The 23,229-nt window shown below is 41.9% G+C and overlaps 1 protein-coding gene across 6 annotated transcripts in view; it reads left to right on the forward strand.

Moving 5' to 3' along the window:
- Positions 1–23,004, forward strand: part of LOC127000629 (cyclin-I-like) — a 72,815-nt gene extending 49,811 nt beyond the window's left edge. For 2 of the 6 annotated variants that reach the window (XM_050864566.1, XM_050864565.1), the window contains exons 4-8: positions 1,077–1,294; positions 1,623–1,803; positions 7,250–7,474; positions 8,567–9,077; positions 10,435–14,337. In XM_050864566.1, the coding sequence (XP_050720523.1) occupies positions 1,077–1,294; positions 1,623–1,803; positions 7,250–7,474; positions 8,567–9,077; positions 10,435–10,550 (1,251 nt within the window). In that variant the 3' untranslated portion in view covers positions 10,551–14,337. Of the gene's footprint in view, positions 1–1,076; positions 1,295–1,622; positions 1,804–7,249; positions 7,475–8,566; positions 9,078–10,434; positions 14,338–21,231 lie in introns of those variants that run through there. The other 4 variants (XR_007754354.1, XR_007754353.1, XR_007754352.1 and 1 more) reach the window with 4 other exon arrangements.
- Positions 23,005–23,229: the final 225 nt, after the last annotated feature.

The raw sequence follows: 23,229 nt of genomic DNA on the forward strand, positions 1-23,229 counted from the left end.
AGACTGCCTATATGTATCTGTGTTGGAAGAGAGGGGAAGGAAGGAAGAGGGGAAGGTAAAGTATGTGTGAGAGAGAAGAAAAGGGCTGGGGAAGGGAGAAAGGGGGAGAGGGAGGTGGGGAGGGGAGAGGAATTTGGAAGAAGGTGAGGGAAGGCATGTGAGAGAAAGGGGAAGAAGGAAAGGGAGAGATAAGGACAGGAAAAAGAAGGTGAGGAAGTGTAGGGGAGAAATGAATGAAAAGAGAGAGAGAGAGACCCCCCCTCCTCCATTCTACACAACCATTCCATAGTCACACACCACCCCTTCATCACCATTATCACCACCACCTCACTAGGCATATCATCATCACCACTAATGACCCTTACAGCACCCCTTCACACACCACCACAGTCACCACCACCACCACCACCACCACATTTCCAGACACAGTACAGCCCCCTCTCCCTCCCCCTTCAATATTTCCCCATTGTATCACCACCACTACTTAATTTCATCACCACTGCTGTTAGCCCCCCTTCACACACCACCACAGTCACCACCACCACCACAACGTTTCCAGACACAGTACAGCCCCCTCTCCCTCCCCCTTCAATATTTCCCTACAGTATCATCACCACTACTTAATTTCATCACCACTGCTATTAGTCTCCCTTCACCACCCCTTTTCACCACCTCACCCCTGTTTACATCCCCTTACATAAGCATCACCACCTCACCATGTACATCACCACTAAACATCCATTTCATCACCACTTCGTCATCACCACAACCCTCTCAGTACCCTCTTCACTACATCACCACTGCCTCATCACCACACACACCACCATAACCACCACCACCACCTCACCACTTCACCTCCATTCCCCTACACTACATTGTCATCGCCACCACCACCACACCATAATTTTATCACCACTTCAATACACCACATCCCCACCACACGATTCCTGTCCCTAAACCACCACTGGAATCTTCACCACAACCACCACACCCCATCACCATCACCACCAACATATGCTAACTACACCACACCTCAACACCACCACCACCACTAACTAACTCGCCCCCCTCCTCAGAACGTGCCATCAACGGAGGAGGTGGTGTGCCGAGGGGCCATGCGGTGCTCGGCGAGGGAGCTGCTGCGCATGGAGAGGGTGCTGCTGGACAAGCTATCGTGGTGCCTCCCCTCCACCACCGTGCTTGACTTTCTGCAGGTCCTCCACGCCCTTGCCATCGTCACAGCGCCCAAACACCTCCACCAGCACCAGCAGTTTTGTCGCCCCCTTGCCCTCAGGTACCTAAGAGCATATACTAAGGAGTCTGCAGGAGAACAGTAGGCCTCTTGCAGATATTTCCTCACAATTATCTATTTATCTATCTCTATCTATATATTGGTTTTCAACTGAGTAACTTATTTTGACTTCTAACATTTCAACTGACTATTCCATTTCATTTTAATCGACCTTACCTTTTAACTTTCTACCTGATCTTTATTCTACTTTATTTTGCTTTCATGTACTAACTAAAAACACAGGCAGGTAAGCAGTTTGTCCGTATATATACAAACACCTCCTTCCTCCCTCCTCTCCTCCTTAACCCCCCCTCCCTGTCTGTCCGTGCAGGGGTGAAGGCTCTCCGACGCACCAGCTGGAGGGGCTGACGGTGCGGCTGTGGCGGGCGGTGGGGTGCGGTGCGAGCGGGTCAGTGCGGCCGTCCCTGCTGGCCCTGGCACTCATCTCCCTGGAACTGGACGCCGCCACCCCCGAGCCGGGACTCACACTGTGGCTGCAGGCGCTGACGCAGGTGTGTGTGTGTGTGTGTGTGTGTGTGTGTGTGTGTGTGTGTGTGTGTGTGTGTGTGGTCATTCATCCATTTTTTCCTGAAGGCTCCATACACATTTTGCCTCTCTTTCACACACACCTTCCCTCACCCACTTTCTTCCTTCCTTTCCCTCCCTTTCTCTTTCTTTTCCTTCCCCCACTTTCTTCCTTCCTTTCCCTTCCTTTCTCTCTCCTTTCCTTCCCCCTCTCTTTCACACACACCTTCCCTCACCCTCTTTCTTCCTTCCTTTCCCTCCCATTCTACCTCCTTTCCTGCCCCCACTTTCTTCCTTCCTTTCCCTTCCTTTCTCTCACCGTGCCTTCCCCCTCTCTTTCCCACACACCTTCCCTCACCCTCTTTCTTCCTCCCTTTCCCTCCCTTTCTCCCTCCTTTCCTTCCCCCACTTTCTTCCTTCCTTTCCCTTCCTTTCTCTCTCCTTTCCTTCACCCTCTCTTTCACACACACCTTCCCTCACCCTCTTTCTTCCTTCCTTTCCCTCCCTTTCTCCCTCCTTTCCTTCCCCCACTTTCTTCCTTCCTTTCCCTCCCTTTCTCTCTCCTTTCCTTCACCCTCTCTTTCACACACACCTTCCCTCACCCTCTTTCTTCCTTCCTTTCCCTCCCTTACCTCCCTCTTCTTCCCTTTCTCCCTCCTTTCCTACACACTCCCTTTCACACACACCTTCTCTCACCCTCTTTCTTCCTTCCTTTCCCTCCCTTACCTCCCTCTTCTTCCCTTTCTCTCACACACCTTCCCTCACCCTGTTTCTTCCTCCCTTTCTCTCCATCATCTCCCTCTTCCCCCTTATCTATCCCTTCCCCCTTCCCGTGTTATGCATTTACTGTACTTTCTTCTGTCATTACTACATGTTCCCTCTCTTAATTATTTCTCATGACCTCCTGGCTTACTGTTGTCTCTTCTCCTTCTCAGTGATAGTTCTTTATTCCTTGATTCTTCTATGCCATTTATGAGTTTGTATTGTTTGATTAGTGTGATTTATTGTGATGATCCAAGTTTATTCACATTATCAAACTTATCCACAAGAGTCGTTAACATCTGATAAGACAAACACTAACAAGGAGGGTAACGGAAACAGATACAGGTAACTCGCGATTTACGCGAGTTTGGTTTAAGCGTTTTTTAAATAACACGGGGTCGAAAATCCAAATAAATGTTTAATTTACACGTTTTTTCCACTTATACGCGATATTTTATGGAGTGGCCACCAGTTGTCTCACGCAACTGGACTCACATGGCGCCATGGCCACACAGCTGAGCTCAGTTCTTCCCGCGTGCCACTTGAACAACAATACAGTACCCACGCTGCCGCGCTACTCAACAATAAGGGTGTGCAGGAACCGGTACCAGTACCAGTACTAACGGTACCAGCTATATGGTACGGTAGCGGTACCAGACTGCTCGGTACCGGTACTAATACTAGCCAGTCGCTCATGGTGTCCCTCATTTCTTCCTCACACGAGTGAGGCTGAGACTGAGTGCCTGAGTGGATATCTCGGTGATATGGATATTCTCTCTCTCTCTCTCTCTCTCTCTCTCTCTCTCTCTCTCTCTCTCTCTCTCTCTCTCTCTCTCTCTCTCTCTCTCTCTCTCTCTCTCTCTCTCTCTCTCTCTCCACTGAATGAAGTGAATATTTATTTTTCGATAGAAACCTACCTCTTGTTTGATTTACTTTGTTTTTGATTTACGCGACCTCTTCAAGGACACAATACTCGCGTAAATCAAGAGTTACCTACCCAGACCCCGCCTACTGGGTATCTACTTTCTGTAGGGTATCTGTTTCCGCTACCCTCCTTGTTAGTGTTTGTGTTATCAGATGTTTATGACTCTTGTATATCTGTTACCCTCCTTGTTAGTGTTTGTCTTATCAGATGTTTATGACTCTTGTATATCTGTTACCCTCCTTGTTAGTGTTTGTCCTATCAGATGTTTATGACTCTTGTATATCTGTTACCCTCCTTGTTAGTGTTTGTCTTATCAGATGTTTATGACTCTTGTATATCTGTTACCCTCCTTGTTAGTGTTTGTCCTATCAGATGTTTACGACTGTGCTGTTATGGTCATTCCTCTGTTTGTTCGTCTTCTGGGTCCCGGCACCACCTCACCACTTCATCACCACCACATAACCCTCAGTTCACCTCTGTCATCACACTACCACCCCCATCCCTCTACCCTCCATCACCACCACCACCTCACCACTTCATCACCACCACATAACCCTCAGTTCACCTCTGTCATCACACTACCACCCCCATCCCTCTACACTCAATCACCACCACCGCACCACTTCATCGCCACCACATAACCCTCAGTTCACCTCAGTCATCACACTACCACCCCATCCCTCTACACTGCATCACCACCACCACCACCACCGCCACACCACTTCATCACCACCACATAACCCTCAGTTCACCTCTGTCATCACACTACCACCCCCATCCCTCTACACTCCATCACCACCACACCACACCACTTCATCACCACCACATAACCCTCAGTTCACCTCTGTCATCACACTACCACCCCCATCCCTCTACACTCCATCACCACCACCTCACCACCTCACCACTTCATCACCACCACATAACCCTCAGTTCACCTCCATCATCACACTGCCACCCCATCCCCCTACACTCCACCACCACCACCACCACACCACTTCATCACCACCACATAACCCTCAGTTCACCTCTGTCATCACACTGCCACCCCCATCCCTCTACACTCCATCACCACCACCTCACCACCTCACCACTTCATCACCACCACATAACCCTCAGTTCACCTCTGTCATCACACTGCCACCCCCATCCCTCTACACTCCATCACCACCACCACCTCACCACCTCATCACCACCACATAACCCTCAGTTCACCTCCGTCATCACACTACCACCCCCATCCCTCTACACTCCATCACCACCACCACCACCACCACACCACTTCATCACCACCACATAACCCTCAGTTCACCTCTGTCACCACGCTACCATCCCCATCCCCCTACACTGCACCACCACCACCACCACCACTTCATCACCACCACATAACCCTCAGTTCACCTCTGTCATCACACTACCATCCCCATCCCCCTACACTGCACCACCACCACCTCACCACTTCATCACCACCACATAACCCTCAGTTCACCTCCGTCATCACACTACCACCCCCATCCCTCTACACTCCATCATCACCACCACCACCATCACCACACCACTCCTACACCATTTTTTTTTTTACAGGAGAGACAGATCAAGGGCTTAAAAAAAGAAAACAATAATGAAAAAAAAAAAAAGCCTGCTACTTACTGCCGCCCCTAAAAAGATTGGAGAGGAGTGGCCGAAAGAAAAGTCAATTTTGGGATTATGGAACTTACACGATAGTTAATTCTTCTACCTTACATTTTTTTTTTCCAACAAAGGAGACAGCTCAAGGGCACAAAAAAAGTAAACAATAATAAATAAAAAAAAGGCCGCTGCTCGCTACTCACAAAGCTACATAATCTCACAGACTAGTTATTTTATCATAGACCGAAGAACCAATTAGAACAGTTCTGTGTATAAATCTATGAACGTACCTTACCAGTGGCAGAGGTGGGCCATTTAACACAGCTGTATCCTTTGATGGATTGGATTGGATCAGATTGAATTGGATCTTATTGGAAACTAGCAAATGTCACACCAATTTTCAAAAAGGGGGACAAGTCTCATCCAGGAAACTATCGACCAATTAGCCTGACATCGATTGTTTGTAAGTTAATGGAGACTATCATTCGCAACAATATGGTGAAATTCTTTGAAGAAAATAATATAATAAATAATTCGCAACATGGCTTCCGTAGTAAACATTCATGTTTAACTAACTTACTTAAATTTTTTCATTATATTTTTGAGGTGTTCAATGAAAGCAGATCAGTAGATATCATATATCTGGATTTTCAAAAGGCATTTGATAAGGTCCCCCACCAACGATTGCTCAGCAAACTATTGGCGCACGGTATCTCGGGTAACATTCACAATTGGCTTGTGGACTGGCTCGCTGAGCGGAAACAGAGAGTAGTTCTAAACGGTGTTACATCTAACTGGCTCGATGCCAAAAGCGGCGTACCTCAAGGATCAGTGCTTGGCCCCATGCTCTTCTTAATTTATGTTAATGATATCGATGATGGGCTCACTTGCAAAGTATCAAAATTTGCTGATGACACAAAAATTGCTAGTAAAGTAACTGCGACACTCGACGAAGAAGCTTTACAATCAGATCTAGATCAACTTGCACGTTGGGCCAGTCAACGGCAAATGAAATTTAACGTTGACAAATGTAAAGTGTTGCACATCGGAAAAAATAACAATTGCGTTCGGTACGTAATGAATGGCCAACAACTTTCTGCAGTAAGTAAAGAAAAGGATCTTGGAATCACTATATCAAGCGATTTAAAGCCTGGTCAGCATTGTTCAGAGGTAGTTAAAACTGCAAACAAAATGGTTGGCTTAATCGGACGAGTCTTTAATAATAAATCCGAAAAAGTAATATTAAAACTGTACAATTCGTTGGTTCGACCCCGTCTTGAGTACTGTGTACAGTTTTGGTCTCCCTATTACAGAAAAGACATAGAAAAGTTGGAACGGGTTCAACGAAGAGTAACAAAGATGATTCCTAGGTTGAGAAATTTGTCATATGAACAAAGGCTTAAAGAAGTAAATTTATTCAGCCTATCAAAACGAAGAATGCGAGGCGATCTAATAGAAGTGTTTAAAATGTTCAAAGGATTCAGTGATATTAATGCGGAAGATTACTTTACAATTGATTGATCAAATAGAACAAGAAGAAATCCCAATTTGAAGATAAGTGGTAAAAGATTCTCGTCGCACGAAGCTAAACACTTCTTCTTCAATCGAGTTGTTAATGTTTGGAACTCTACCCTGTGATGTCGTTGATAGTACAACAGTTACGGCCTTCAAGAATAGATTAGACAAGTGTTTTGAATCCAACCAGCAACTAAGATATTACTCATTGTCGTAATAACGTTAAGTTCTTTCGAATACTGGTGTCCTTGTCCGCTTTTATCGCCCGGTTAGTGGCAACAGTAATGGTAGTTCTTTCCTCTTTCCTACATAAATTCCATGCAGTTTTTCCATGCTGCATGGTTCTTTTTCCTTTCCTGCCAGCTTTGGCTGGAGGGATGGGGGGGTGGGGAGGAGCCTTTGCCTTTGCTGTCCTTCATCTTCCACCTTTGATTAGATAGTTAGTGTAGCTTGTCACAAACAGCCTCGTAAGGACCAGCAGGTCTGCTGTTGTTTGTTCTTCCTTTGTGTTCTTTGTGTCCTTTGTGATGTAAAAAAAAAAAAATAAATAAATAAATAAATAAAGTAAAATAAAAAATAACACCTGTCCTCCCTCCATCCAGGTGAGCGAAGAGGAACTGATTGAGGCGCAGGTCATGGTGAGGGAGTTCCTGGGGGAGGCTGAGCTTGAAGACTCCTCCCCCTCCTCCTTCTGCCTCCTCCCTGCTCCTCTTGCTCCTCCTGCTGCCATTCCTCCGTCACGGCCCAACAAGAGGAAGGTGGAGCGCTCGGCAACCCTGGAGGAGGAGGCGTACATGGATATCAAGAAGCTATACGCACATACCAAGGTGTGTGTGCGTGTGTGTGTGTGTGTGTGGGGTGGGGTGGGTAGTTTGCTATTAATTTTTCCCTTTTTTTTTTCTTTTTACCTTTTTGATTTTCTCTCTCTCTCTCTCTCTCTCTCTCTCTCTCTCTCTCTCTCTCTCTCTCTCTCTCTCTCTCTCTCTTGCCTCTGCGTATCCTATTTTCTTTATCTTTTTGTCTTTCTGTGTATCTTGCTTCTTTTCTTCTTTTCCTTTCTTACTGTCTGTCTGTCTATCCTTTTTTCCTTTTCTTTTTTACTTTTTGTTTGTCTGTATTTCTGTTTATCTTTTCTTCTTTTCCTTTCTTACTGTCTGTCTGTCTATCCTCTTTTCTTTTTCTTTTACTTTGTCTTTCTGTTTATCTTGTTTCTTTTTGTTCTTTTCCTGTCTTTCTGTCTGCCTGTTTGTCCATCTGTCTGTCTCGTGTCTATCATGTCTGTCTGTCCTATTTTCTTTTCCCTTTCTTTTATCTTTTTTCACTTCAGGACCCTCAAAATACTTCTTTACCCTTCCTTCTACCTCACAAACAGTACCTCTAATGGTCACCTGAGATGTTACTGCCTTACACAACACAATTTCTTTACTCTTCCTTCTACCTCACAAACAGTACCTCTAATGGTCCCCTGAGATGTTACTGTCATATACAACACAATTTCTTTACCCTTCCTTCTACCTCACAAACAGTACCTCTAATGGTCACCTGAGATGTTACTGTCATATACAACACAATTTCTTTACCCTTCCTTCTACCTCACAAACAGTACCTCTAATGGTCCCTTGAGATGTTACTGTCATATACAACACAATTTCTTTACTCTTCCTTCTACCTCACAAACAGTACCTCTAATGGTCACTTGAGATGTTACTGCCTTATACAACACAGACGTAACTATGTATTTCCAGCGTCATGTAGAAAGAATAGTATAAGTTATCATCATCAAATCTATTATCATTATCATTATCATTATTAACCTTTTTGAAGGCGCACCCCAGCGATCTGTTATTATCATTCTTATTATCATTATTACTCTTATCAGTCATCGTTATCATCATTGACCTCTCCCCCTCCCCTCCCAGGCGCACCCCAGCACACCCCCACCGGCCACCAAACCACCCCAACCCCAGGACGAAGCTGACGACTTATATGCCGACATCCATCGCCTCTACTCCTCCCCTCCACCCGCCACCCCAGCATTGACCAACCCTCCCCCGAAGTCCCCAGCCGGCAGCAAGCGACCCACAAGTGCCAAGAAGAGGAAGAGGAGGAGGAAGAAGGTGACCCCAACATTCAAGGCCAAGAGTGCCGTCAAGAGCCTCAAACAAGCGCTGAAAATACCTTGCAAAATATCGCTCATTGCCACCAAGAAGATATTCGAGGAGCCACTGGATGAGGACGAGGCGACCATGGATGTGGAGGAGGAAGAGGAGGAGGAGGAGATGATGGAGGAGGTGGATGAGCAGGAGGAGGAGGAGGAGGGGTGTGAGGAGGGCCCCATCTTAGAGCCGGTTGGTCTCCTGAAGTCTCCGGTCTTCTCGCCGATGAGTCCTGAGTTCCCGGACATCAGGCACTTGGTGGTGAAGAAGGAAGGTGAGTAGATGAGGCTTGCTATATTTTTTTATTTTTTTATTTATATATTTATTTTTTACACCGAAGGAAACCGCTCAAGGGCAAAAAAAAAAAATGAAAGCAATAATTAAAAAAAGCCTGCAAATCACTGTTCCTATATTTGTTTGTTCTATATGTTTGTTTGTTTCTGTTTGGTATTTGTTTTGTTTGATTTATTCTGCTGTTTAATTTTTTCCTTAATTCAATTTTTTCTTCTTCATTATTCTTTTTCTACTTCTTTTTTTTTCCGCTTTCTCCCTCCTGATTCTGTTTCTATTTTCTTCCTTTTTTATTTCTAGTTTTTATCCCTTTGATTTTTTTTTGTATTTTTCATCTATTTTCTTTCTAATTTTTTTTACTACTTTATCCTCTAGTTTCTTCCTCTTAATTCTTCGAAAGTCATTTTTAGTAGGCATTAGAATCAGTGGCGGCGCCAAGGGGGGGCTTGGGGGGGCTGGAACCCCCCCAATAATGAGCCAAGCCCCCCCTCAGCCCCCCCAATATTGCTGCCAGAATTACGGGCTTACAGAATGAGCTGACCAAGCGATTCTCATCTAATGCCTGCAATGTTCTGATGGGTGCTTCTGCCTGGAACCCAAAACATTACTTCATTTCTGGACAAAGTGCTGTCAGGAATGGCAGCCAATTATGAAGTGGCAGAGGATGATCTTGCAGTGGAGGTCCACCAATTGAAAAGACTCATAGCTAGGAAGAGAGACAAGGCCCAGGAAGTGTTCACACCACTGGAGCTCGCAGCCATGCTGGAGCCATACAAGGACGCCTTCATGGATCTGCATAAACTTTTCTGCATTGCAGTGACCCTCCCTGTCACCTCAGCCACCTGTGAGAGGAGCTTCTCATGTCTGAAGCTCCTCAAGACATACTTGAGGAACAGCAGTGGCAACGACTGCACCAGCAACCTTGCTGTAATATCAATTAATTCTAGGAGGGCCAAACAGCTGAACATTGGTGGTATTATAGACACATTTGCTGCCAATCACCAGATCAGGCGCATAGTTTTAAAGTAACATCTTGATTTAAAGTTCTTGGGTTGTTTGTTATGCTCTTAACTTCTACTATTCTTCCTCAGATTGTATTAACTTCATATAGAATCATTCTTTTCTGCCATGTTAACTATGTACTTACACATGTCTACATATTTTATTTCTTCACTTTGATGACATTTTGTGAAGCCCCTCCACATTTTACCCCAGCCCCCCCTCAGCCCCCCCAAGGAAAATTTCCTGGCGCCGCCACTGATTAGAATCATTTACTTCTTTCTATTTTTCATTATTCTTCCCATCCAACTATCCATCCTAATGCCACACCTCCCCGACAGACATGGGCTGGGATGAGCAGGTGAGGGCCGTGGCGGAGCAGGTGTACCGCCCCCTCACGTACGCCCAGGTGCTGCGGCTGCATCTCACCCCCCTCACACGGGCCCTCGGGGTGTGAGCTGGCAGGGTGAGGTGAGGAGAGGTGAGATGAGGGAGGGTGGAGTTGTTAGCTGTCATCTTACTACCATCACCACCACTGCTATCATCCATTACAGTGAGGTGAGGTGAGGTGAGGTGAAGTTGAGATGTTACCTGTCAACTCACTACCGTCACCTCTACTACAGTCATCCATTACAGTGAGGTGAGGTGAGGTGAAGTTGAGATGTTACCTGTCAACTCACTACCGTTACCTCTACTACAGTCATCCATTACAGTGAGGTGAAGTGAGAGTCGTTACCTGTCTGTCAACTTACCAACACCAGAGCTATTGTCATCCGTTTCAGTGATTGTCAACCTTCTACCATCGCCGTCAGTATATCATCCATTCTAGTGAGGTGAGGTCAGGTTAGAGGAGAGGAGAGGAGAGGAGAGATTAGAGGAGAGGAGAGGAGAGAAGAGAAGAGAAGAGGAGAGGAGGGAGAGAAGAGAAGAGAAGAGAAGAGAAGAGAAGAGAAGAGGAGAGGAGAGGAGAGGAGAGGAGAGAAGAGAAGAGAAGAGAAGAGAAGTGAGGTGAAGTTGAGGTTGTTACATGTCATTTTAATTCACCACAACACCACTTCTTATCATCCGTTTTGGTGACTGTCATCTTATCACCGTCACCACTATAAAAAAAATACAGATCATCCGCTAAAGTGACTCAATTCACCACAACACCACTATTATTATCATCCGTTTCAGCGACTCAACTCATCACACAACTACCTTAAAAAAAAAAAGATCATCCATTTCAGCGACCCTTAACTTATCACCATCACTAAATATCATCCGTTTTGTGACTCTTAACTCATCACCATCACTCTAACTATCATCCGTTTCAGCGACCCTTAACTTCACCATCACTCTATCATCCGCTACAGTGACAACTCGCCCTCACTACTGCTGTCATCCGTTTTAATGAGCGTCAAAATCATTACTCACGACATGGCAAAAGCTTCATCATGTCTTTCCTTTGGGCTATGACATGATGCTTTTACTGGACATGATTTGACCTTTGTTTTTTGGGGGGTTTGTTTGATCTTTTGTCTCTTTCTGGGGTGTGTGTCAGGCTGCCTCCTTCACTGTATAGGAAATAACGGATAAGTCAAATACACTCACCTTGGTCGGTTTGTTAGAGTCGATTTTGTTGATGATTATATTTACCAAGTGCTTAGTGATGCACCCACCAACTTGCTGCCAACACGAGGACCAGTTGTCTGTTATTATTATTATTATTATTATTATTATTATTATTATTATTATTATTATTATTATTATTATTATTAGAGGAAGGGAGGCAGCTCAGGGTAAAAAAATATACACCAAAACTTATAGATGCAAAAATATACAGAAAAAAAACAAAAAATATATACTAGAAAGAAAATATAAGTACAAAAAATACGTCTACCCAAAAAATACACAAAAAATATACAGAAAAAAGCCTGCCATGTCGCTGCTCCCCAAGAGTGAAAAAACAGAAGAGCGTCCAAATTCAAAACTCAAAATTGGGTAGAGGCGGTGGAGGCAGGAGGCGTCTTAACATCCCCTCCCCCCCTTTTTTTTTACCGATAAAGGAGGCAGCTTAACGGTGAAAAATAAAACAGGTAACAGAAAGAATACAATGGCACTATTCCCATAAAGAGTGATAAAGATGATGATGGATGCTGAAACGGATGATAAATAGAGATGCTAGGAACGGATGATAAAAGATGCTGGGAACGGATGATAATAAAGGCTAAAATAAATGATACAATGATGATGAAACGGATGATAATGGATGCTGAAACGGATGATAAATAAAGATGCTAGAAATGGATGATTGAAGATGCCGGACATGGATGATAATAAAGGCTAAAATAAATTATACAAAGATGGTGAAATGGATGATGATGGATACTGAAATGGATGATAAATAGAAATGTTAAAAATGGATGATAGAAAGTGCTAGGAATGGATGATGATGGATGCTGAAATGGATGATAAATAGAAATGTTAAAAATGGATGATAGAAAATGCTGGGAACGGATGATGATGGATGCTGAAACGGATGATAAATAGAGATGTTAAAATAGATAATGATAGAAATGCTGGAAATGGATGATAGAAGATGCTGGAAATGGACGATGATGGATGCTGGGACGATGATGGATGCTGAAACGGATGATAAATAGATGATAAAAATGGATGATAGAAGATGCTTAAAATGGGTGATGATAAACGCTACAATAAATGATACAAAGAAGCTGAAACGGATGATGATGGATGCTAAATAACGTTCAGAAGGATAGAAAAGAATATGAGGAGACTACAAGAAGCCGGATGACATGTTTGGTTTTTATTTTCTCTTTACTTATTTTTGTCTCCTTTTTATTCAAGCGATGATGATAGGGATTGATAAGATGGATGACGGATGATAGATAAGAGATGGCAGGAAGGATGACAGTATATATGATGCTTAACCCGATGATGATGATGTAGATAATGGAGCGGGTGAGTGTGGATGACGAAATGGATGATATCACCACCTCTACATCCACCACCACCACCTCCACCTCCACCACCGTCACCTCCACTATTAACACCATTTTTCTGATAGTGGAGAGTGTATGCGTGTTATAATGTATGTACGTGTGTTTGTGTGTGTGTGTTTACCATGTTTTAATTTTTAGTGTGTGTTTGTGTTTTATTTTTTTTCTCTGTCTCTCACTCGGTTTGTTTGTTGTTTTATTTCCTGTTTTTTTTTGTGGTTTTTATTTTCTCTGTTTTTTTAATGTCTTTTCTTTCTCTTTTTTATCTTTCTTTTTTAATGTTTTCCTTCTATTTTTTATCTTTTTCTTTTTTTAATGTTTTTTTCTTTTTTTTACCTTCTTTTTAAATGTCTTTTCCTTCTTTTTTTATCTTTCTTTTTAATGTCTTTTCCTTCTTTTTTTAATCTTTTTCTCTTCTTACTCTTTTCCCTTTCCTCCTCTCATGTCCTCTTGCTCTCCTCTTCTCTCCCCTCTTGTTCCTTTCTCCCTCATCCTCTTGTTTTCTTGCTTCTTTTTCTCATATTCCTCTTCATCTCCCTTATGTTCCTCCTCCTCTTGTTTATCCTCTTGTTCTGAAGCTGTTTGTGTTCGCTGATGTGTCTCTCCCGTGATGAAGTGCGTCCCTCCCTTACACCTCTTCTGTCTCTGTGTGTGTGTGTGTGTGTGTGTGATATGTACAAGGAAAGTGTCAAAAAAAGAAAAAAGAAAAAGTATACCCAGTTTGTGTTAATCTGGCTCAAAAAGAATTAAAATCACACAAATCTAAAAAATAAATAAATAAATACACACACACCCTTTACTCTTCACCCTACAAAAGCTACACCCTAATACATTTATACACACTTAAAAATATACTTCCTGTCACACCCTTCTCACTACCCTCACCCTTTACACTTAACACCCTGAGAAACTACACTCCCTTCTGCTACATTCACCCTTTTAAATCTCATAAAAACATCCCTACACCCGGTCACCCTCGCTCTGTAGTCACCCTCACCCTTCACACCCTGAGAAACTACACTCCCTCTACACACACCCTTTTAAAAACACTCCCTTGCAGAACAAAACTCACCCTTAAGACCTTACAAAATCACCCTTAAAATACAGTTTGTTAAGGTTGTTTTTTGTGGTCTGAAGGGTGATGAGAGAGAGAGAGAGAGAGAGAGAGAGAGAGAGAGAGAGAGAGAGAGAGAGAGAGAGAGAGAGAGAGAGAGAGAGAGAGAGAGAGAGAGAGAGAGAGATTACTTTTAAGAACACATACTATAGATAGATTAATAAGGGAATTGTTTTACGAGAGCTTGCAATGGCATCGTAGCCTGTATCGGATATCGTATACAGTGACTATAGATGCCGGAACAGTACGAGAAAAGTGCAATTGTGAATGAATATAAACGCTAGGACTTGCCGCGGTGAAATATAATCTGTACCACGTCATGCAGTCCGCTAGTTTTCTGTACAGGGTGAAATATAGATGACGTGTGATGTGAAAATATATGTACGGAGATAGGATTATAAATGACGAGCTTTTGTAATCATAAAAGAAATGAGTGAAGAGGATCAATATATAAACACTTGTGATCTGCATCGTAAAGTCCGCTAGTTCAGGGCACAGTTATGAAAGCAGGTGACGTAATCTATGAAAAAATATATACAGGGATGATTAAGAAAAAGTAACACTGCCTCTATGCAAGGGAAGAGTGCAGAGAATCAATATATAACACTTGCGATCTGCGTCGTAAAGTCCGCTAATTCAGGGTACAGTTATGAAAGTAGGTGACGTAATCTATGACAAAATATACACAGGGCAGGTTAAGCGAGAGTAATACCGCAACTATACGAGGGAAAAGTGCAGAGAAGCGCTATATAAACACACGTGATCTTCCGAGTAAATACAATAGCTCACACTGTGTCGTAATGCATGCTAATTCAGGGTAAAGAAAATACTCTAGGCAAAATAAGCTGTGAGAAAATACATGCAGGAAAGGTTAAACAAGAGTAATACTATGAATATGTTTACATAGAAAGAGTGCAGAGAAGTAATATATATATAAACATGCCAATATGCCTTGTGAATATGTACTGTGTTGTAAAGTCTGCCAGTTCAGGGGCCGGATTCACCAAGCCACTTACAAGGCCTGTCATTGGTAAGTCTTTTAGTAAATTTGTCCTCTACTCATGATCCTTGTGTTTAGGCAGCTCCGATGACAATGAATGAAGTGTAATGATCGTCACTAAATTCATTGCCATTGAAGTCGTCTAAGGATCAAGTGTTCATAGTGGATGGAGTTACCAGCAGACTTAACAACAACAGGTCTCGTACGTGGCTTGATGAATCACCTAAAGATCAAGAAGAAGATCAAGATGAAGTTGTCTAAATATCAAGAGCGTTCATAGTGGATGGAATTACCAGCCTCTTAACCCGGTAGCAGCGGGGATCATGTTTCTTTAATGGTCCCTCCAAGCGAGAAAAATGAGAAAAAATAACCCCTCACACAAACCACTTCATAATATATATCAAAGCATTTGTGATCAGGTTATGCATCATCTATTTTGGGGGGTTTATATCATGGCACAAATTTGGCCCGTCACTGCTACATGGTAAAGCCACAAATTTGGCCATCGCTGCTACACGGTAAAGCCACAAATTTGGCCCGTCGCTGCTACACGGTAAAGCCACAAATTTGGCCCGTTGCTGCTACACGGTTAAGCCACAAATTTGGCCCGTTGCTGCTACACGGTTAAGCCACAAATTTGGCCCGTTGCTGCTACACGGTTAAGCCACAAATTTGGCCCGTTGCTGCTACCGGGTTAACAATAACAGGTCTCGTAAGTGGCTCAATGAATCCGGCCCCAGGGTAAAGAAGAGAAAATACTCAAGGCGATGTAACGTATGGGAAATAATGTGCAGGGAGGGGTACACACGTAGAGGTATATTCGCCACACATTATACTGCTAGATATACATACAATGTCGTAACATGTTCTAGTTCAGTGTACAGACAGCGTAATATATGGGAACTAAAGTGTACAGAAAGGGCTATAGATGCCGTAATATATAACAAATGAATATGTACAGAGACAGATTTCACTTTAATATTTTTTTAGCATTATGTACAAAGGTAAATACTACTGTGTGCATTGTAATTTGTAGAGCAATGGATGGAAAAGCAATGGACTCTACAGGCTGTTGAAAATAATGTACAAACAGGAATTCAGACACTGGTATATTAAAGAAAAGTAGCTGAAAAAATTGACTCGATAATACGCAGAAAGAAATTTATAGGTAGAAAGAAAGGGAGGGAGTATGGAGTTGAACAGAGGCTTTCCAACCCCTTCCTCACTAAGAGATGTCATTTATTGCCAACTCGAGAACCAGTGGCAGCTTTTAAACTGTTTTCTGCCTTTGTTAAATTCTCCACACTTCACTTCCAATTACATATTTTAAAATTTCTGCCGCTTATAATGGACTTTCGGCATTAGCAGACTAAGGGTCGTATTATAAGACATTCCGCCGCCCAAAAACACGTATTTGACAAGGCTTTCATGGGGGTTGTGGGCATTTCCAGGGTTAGTTTTATGTCCCTGGTGGTAGTGTGACTCTTCCTCTGTACTACCATGAATCTAGGAAACACATAATTTGACAAGGGTTTCGTAGGAGTTGTGGGCATGTCCAGGGGTAGTTTTATGTCCCTGGTGGTAGTTTGACCCATCTTCTGTACCATGAACCAAAAGAAACACTCATTAGAACCCGACTGACCCCCTCTTTGACCTTTAGAAGTAACTGATGCGGGAAGCGAAGGTGTCTTATATAATACCGGCCATACTGGGTCGTATTATAAAATATTTCGCCGCCCAAGAACACATATTTGACAAGGCTTTCGTAAGAGTTGTGGGCATTTCCAGGGGTAGTTTTATGTCCCTGGTGGTAGTTGGACCCTTCTTCTGTACCATGAACCTAAAGGAACACTCATTAGAACCCGATTGACCCCCTCTTTAGCCTTTAGAAATAGCTGATGTGAGAAGCGAAAGTATCTTATAATACTGACCGAAATTCCCCCCAGTTAGTCCGTTATATCGAGGGTTTACTGTACTGTTATAAGGGTCTGTTTATGCCATGCTATCACTAACAGAAAAAAAGAAAGTTATGTTTGATGTAGCCATTTGAAACAGCAATCTATACACTGTTTTAAGTCTCAGCTCCTACATACTTCACTGCCAGTCACTTTTTTTCTAGGCCTATTTATGCCATGCTCTTAAAATTAGGTAGGGAAAAAATGTTGAATGTAGCCAATAATTCATAAGAGTGGTTCATAGATAGATCATATGATTTTTTATTTTTCTTTAATTTTTTTTATTTACAGCAAAGGAACAGCTCAGGGGCAAAAAAGAGGAAACGATAATGAAAAAAAGCCTGTTAACCCGGTAGCAGCGGGGATCATGTTTCTTAATGGCCCCTCTAAGCGAGAAAAATGAGAAAACATCATCACTCACACAAATCATTTCATAATATATATCACAGCATTTGTGATTAGTTTATGTATCATCTATTTTGGTGGGTTTATATCATGACACAAATTTGGCCCATTGCTGCTACACAGTAAAGCCACAAATTTGGCCTGTCGCTGCTACACGGTAAAGCCACAAATTTGGCCCGTCGCTGCTACACGGTAAAGCCACAAATTTGGCCCGTCGCTGCTACACGGTAAAGCCACAAATTTGGCCCGTCGCTGCTACCGGGTTAATCACTGCTCCTATAAAAAAGTGTTCAGAGGGAAAAAAATGTTGAACGTAGCCATTAATTCGTAAGAGTGGTTCGTAGATAGATCATAGGATTTTTTTTTTTTTACAGCAAAGGAAACAGCTCAAGGGCAAAAAAAAGGAAACGATAATGAAAGAAAAAAAGCCCGCTAATCACTGCTCCTATAAAAAAGAGTTCGGAGGAGTGGCCGAAAGAGGGGTCAATTCCAGGAGAGGTGTCCTGATACTCTCCTACTTAGACAATGTAAAGGATCACAGACAGAAATTAAGAAATCCAAGACAATGAGGACACACTTAAGACATTCTACAAGTATATGAGGCATGCAAAAAGTGTTGGATCCTGTTAAGAAGTTGTTGGATCCTATTAGAAAAGGATACTTAGGATACACAGAGGATCACAGATAGAAAAAGAGGAATCCAAAACAACTGGAACACATTTAAGACATTCTACAAATATAAGACATGCAAAAAGTGTTGGATCCTGTTTAGAAGTAGTTGGATCCTATTAGAAAAGGATACTTAGGATACAGAGAGGATTACAGATGGAAATAGAGGAATCCAAGGTAACTGGGACACATTTAAGACATTGTACAAATATATGAGGCTTGCAAAAAGTGTTGGATCCTGTTGAAAAGGTATTTGATCATATGAAAAGAGGATACTACACAGAAGATTACAGATAGAAAAAGAGGAATCCAAGATAACTGAAGCACTTTTAAGACATTGTACAAATATTTGAGCTTGCAAAAAGTGCTGGATCCTGTTGAAAAGGTATTGGATCCTATTAGAAGAATATATACTGGATTCACAAAGGATTAGACAGAAAGGGAGGAGTCCTAAGATAATGGAAACACTTTTAAGACATTGTACAAATATATGAGGCTTGCAAAAAGTGTTGGATCCTATTGAAAAGGAGTTTTATCCTATTAGAAGAATATATACAGGATTCACAAAGGATTAGACAGAAAGGGAGGAGTCCTAAGATAATGGAAATACTTTTAAGACATTGTACAAATATATGAGGCTTGCAAAAAGTGTTGGATCCTGTTGAAAAGGTATTGGATCCTATTAGAAGACGATATACAGGATTCACAAAGGATTAGACAGAAAGGGAGTCCGAAACCAATGGAAACACTTTTAAGACATTGTACAAATATATGAGGCTTGCAAAAAGTGTTGGATCCTGTTGAAAAGGTATTGGATCCTATTAGAAGAATATATACAGGATTCACAAAGGATTAGACAGAAAGGGAGGAGTCCTCAGATAATGGAAACACTTTTAAGACATTGTACAAATATATGAGGCTTGCAAAAAGTGCTGAATCCTGTTGAAAAGGTATTGGATCCTATTAGAAGACGATATACAGGATTCACAAAGGATTAGACAGAAAGGGAGGAGTCCTAAGATAATGGAAATACTTTTAAGACATTGTACAAATATATGAGGCTTGCAAAAAGTGTTGGATCCTATTGAAAAGGAGTTGGATCCTATTGAAACAAAATGCAAAGGATACACAAATGATTACAGACAAAAAGAGAGAAATCCAGACTAACAGGAACACACTTAAGACATTGTACAAATATAAGAGGTGTGGAAAGGGTGTTACGTCCTCTTAAAAAGGTGTTAGATCCTATTAGCTGCATAAAGGACTACCGACAGAAAGAGGATCCAAAACCAACTGGAACATACGTAAGACATTGTACAAATATAAGAGGCATGCAAAAGGTGTTGTGTCCTGTTAATGAGGCTACCCGGGCTGCACACAGTAGTTGCAGTAGTGGTGATGTAGAAAATGGTGATGACAGCAATGATTTGATCACCCACAGCAGCCAAACATAACAGTAACAGTAGTAGTAATAATAGTTGTAGTAATAGTAATAGTTGATGTAGTTGTTCTTGCCTGTAGCCTGGAAACGAGATACTGAGAAGAGAATATAGCAGAAAGTTTTTAGAATTTATAACACGATGATGATTACGACGATCTATGGTGGATAAAGTAATTGCAGTAGTGGTGATGTAGAGAAATGGTGATGACAGTGATGATTATGATGATCTATGGTGGATAAAGAAGAGAATCACAGTAGTAGTGGATGCAGTGAGGGTGAGAAATGATGGTGACTGATGATTATGATGAGCTATGGTGTATTAAGGAGGGAATCACAGAAAGGGGAGAGAGCGAACACTTCACCTTCTGAGGCCACAGGCAAGAACAGTTATGAATTTAGACTATTGTAGATGTAGGTACGACTTTAGGTTAAGATCAATCCAGCATTAGTAGGTCATTCTGCCATTTTTATAGTAGTAGTAATAGTAGTAATTAGTTATGAATAGATTATATTTTTCGTTTTGTTTTGTGTTGTTTACTTCTCAGACTTTTTTGTTTTATGTTTAGAATTTTTCATGATTTCCCTTTCTTTACGATGTGTTTTAAGTTTCGTCTCATGCTCCTACTCCTATTTTTATTCTTGTTCCTGTTATTGCTCGTTTTCTCCCAGTTTTTGGTCTTCGTTACTCAAGGAGGTGCCGTGAAAATTCATGTCCCGGTGATATTGCGATGTATAACCTGTTGATTACCAGAAACGTCACCCTAAACTTAATAGAATCTTCCAGTGACATGCGGAAACAAACGAAACCTGTGTTGTGGTTTGCATTTGTGTTGCCCGACTCTGAATCAACCACCAGACATCACCCGTTTAACCCGTCCCCTGCGATTGGCACGGATTTCGCCTTCACTGGTAGCCTGGTAACATTCACTCCCGGGTCTTTCTCTGCCTCTGTGGTGGATAGTGGAGTGTTTCCCATGTGGTATTGGTATGCTGGATATGACTACATTTTTCTTCGTTGAATTGTAGCAGCCACTTTTTGTTCCATTCTTGTACTTTGGTGATGTCTTCTGGTAAGAAATCCAAAGTCAAGGGGTTAACTGAACATCCGTCTGTGATTTTGAGCTACAGACAAACACTTTTTCATACACCAGCATACTCCCCGACATAGGAAGACATGATGGGCAGTGTGTCAAGGATGTCGTGTCTGTTATGTTGCCAAAAAATTGTTCGATCACCTCCTACAGTGTGAAGGCAGATTGCGTTTTCAGAGTAAGCTTATCCCAGTAGCTGCGGGGATCATGTTTCTTAAAGTCTCCTCTAAGCGAATTAATGAGAAAAAATCATCACTTACGCAGATCATTATGTAGTAGATCTCAACACATTCACCATCACTTTGTGCATCCTCTATTTTGGGGGGTTGATGTCAAGTCAGAGGTGTGGCCCATCGCTGGTACACGGCAAAACCAAAAATGTGGCCCGTCGCTGATACTGGGTTAATGTTTTTATTTTTATTTTTATTTTTATTTATTTTTATTTATTTATTTTTTTACAGTAAAGGAGACAGCACAAGGGCACAAAAAAAGGGAAACAACAATAAAAAAAGCCCGCTACTCGCTGCTCGCTGTCTGATCGTCTTTGGTGTGTAGCGACTCACGGCACGTAGAGAGTGGTTGATGTTAACTTCCTCCAATTGCCTTTTTAAGTTTTGATGCTAATTTATGATCCAACTCAGATTATTTTCATATATTTTTGTATTTTTCCTCATAAGGTCAACTCTTGTCTTGATCTGAGTCTTCAGTTTTAATTTCATAGTTTGATCTGATTTAGTTCTACAGAATTTATTTTTATCGTTTACTTTAATATACTCAGTTTGCAGGAGCCTCTGTTTTCTGAGTTTGATTGTCGACAGTTTTAAGATGATCTACGAGTAATTTCTTTTTATTATATCCTCAGACATTAGCATTTTCTTTCCGAACACTATTTTATCATATTTTCTGAGGTTTATCGTCGACAGTTTTAACATGATGTACAAGTAATTTCTTTTTATTATATCCTCAGACATTAGCATTTTCTTTCCGAACACTATTTTATCATATTTTCTGAGGTTTATTGTCGACAGTTTTAAGATGATGTACGAGTAATTTCTTTTTATTATATCCTCAGACATTAGCATTTTCGTTCCACATACTATTTTACCATCATTCATACGTTGTACACTGGGCCACAAGTTGAGTCCGAGAAGTTTCAGGTCCATACAGATTTCAGTTTATGGGCCGTATTACAAGTCAGGTCTAAGAAGTTTCGGGTCCATACAGAGTTCAGGATGAATAACATTGTAGGGACCCGAAACTTCTTGGATTTGACTTGTAATACGGCCCATTGATAAAACTTCAATTATGACTCGTCCAGTTCACTTACTACAGATTTCATGAGTTTCTGTCAGGCATTAGTAATTCAGATAAACAAAATCAAACCATAATCTCTAAAGGACAGCAGTTCTTAATCAGACAACAAAGGTAGCAAGAACAACAACAACAACAATAGCAACAACAACAACAACAATGCAGCATCAACCTAGTCACCTTCTTTATACCTTTCAGTGATGCTTCTCATCCTCAATTACAATCTTCTTAGCATCTGAAAACTTTTAATATTCTCGGCATTTAACCACAAGAAACACACTACTATATGAACACACCTTCCTCACCCCTTCCAGTCCTGTCCCTCAAACATTTCTCGATATACACATTCACGTTTTCCTCACTCCTTTCAGCCCTGTCCTTTACATGTTTCCTATCCAACCTGTTACTCATTTTGGCATTTTATCAACTCAAGCACGCACACACGAAAGGATAGGAGGAAGGGAGGAAAGCGCAAAAAACTGTGTGTGTGTGTGTGTGTGTGTGTGTGCGCCTCCTACTGCCAGGCATTTAGTTATATATTTGTGAAGAAGTGGTGACTCAAACAACAGCAGGATTATGTTCGGTTAGTAAGGAAAGGGAAAGAGGAAGCAGAGGAGGGAGAGGGAAAGAGGAAGGAGAGGGAAAGAAGGAAAGGAAAACAGTACTCTATGTCTCTGGAATTTGCTGGTCTACATGTGAAGTTAGACGTTATAATCCAAACCGTAGTGGGATTATGTTATTTTGGTATAGGAGGAGAGGGAAAAAGGAAAGAGAGGAAGGAGGAGAAAAAAAGAAGGGAAATCAGTATTCTATGTCTGGAATTCGCTGGTCTACATGTGAAGTTAGTATTTATAATCCAAACAGTAGTGTGATTATGTTAAGTTGGTATAGGAGGAGAGGGAACAAGGAAAGAAAGGAAGGAGGAGAGAGAAAGAAAGAAAGGAAAATAGTAATCTAAGCCTCTGGAATTCACTGGTCTACATGTGAAGTTAGACATTATAATCCAAACAGTGGTGGGATTATGTTATGTTGGTATAGGAGGAGAAGGAACAAGGAAAGAGAGGAAGGAGGAGAGAGAAAGAAGGAAAGGAAAACAGTAATCTAAGCCTCTGGAATTCGCTGGTCTACATGTGAAGTTAGACATTATA

The sequence above is a fragment of the Eriocheir sinensis genome, chromosome 19 (assembly GCF_024679095.1).
Source record: "Eriocheir sinensis breed Jianghai 21 chromosome 19, ASM2467909v1, whole genome shotgun sequence".
NCBI classification, from domain to species: domain Eukaryota; kingdom Metazoa; phylum Arthropoda; class Malacostraca; order Decapoda; family Varunidae; genus Eriocheir; species Eriocheir sinensis.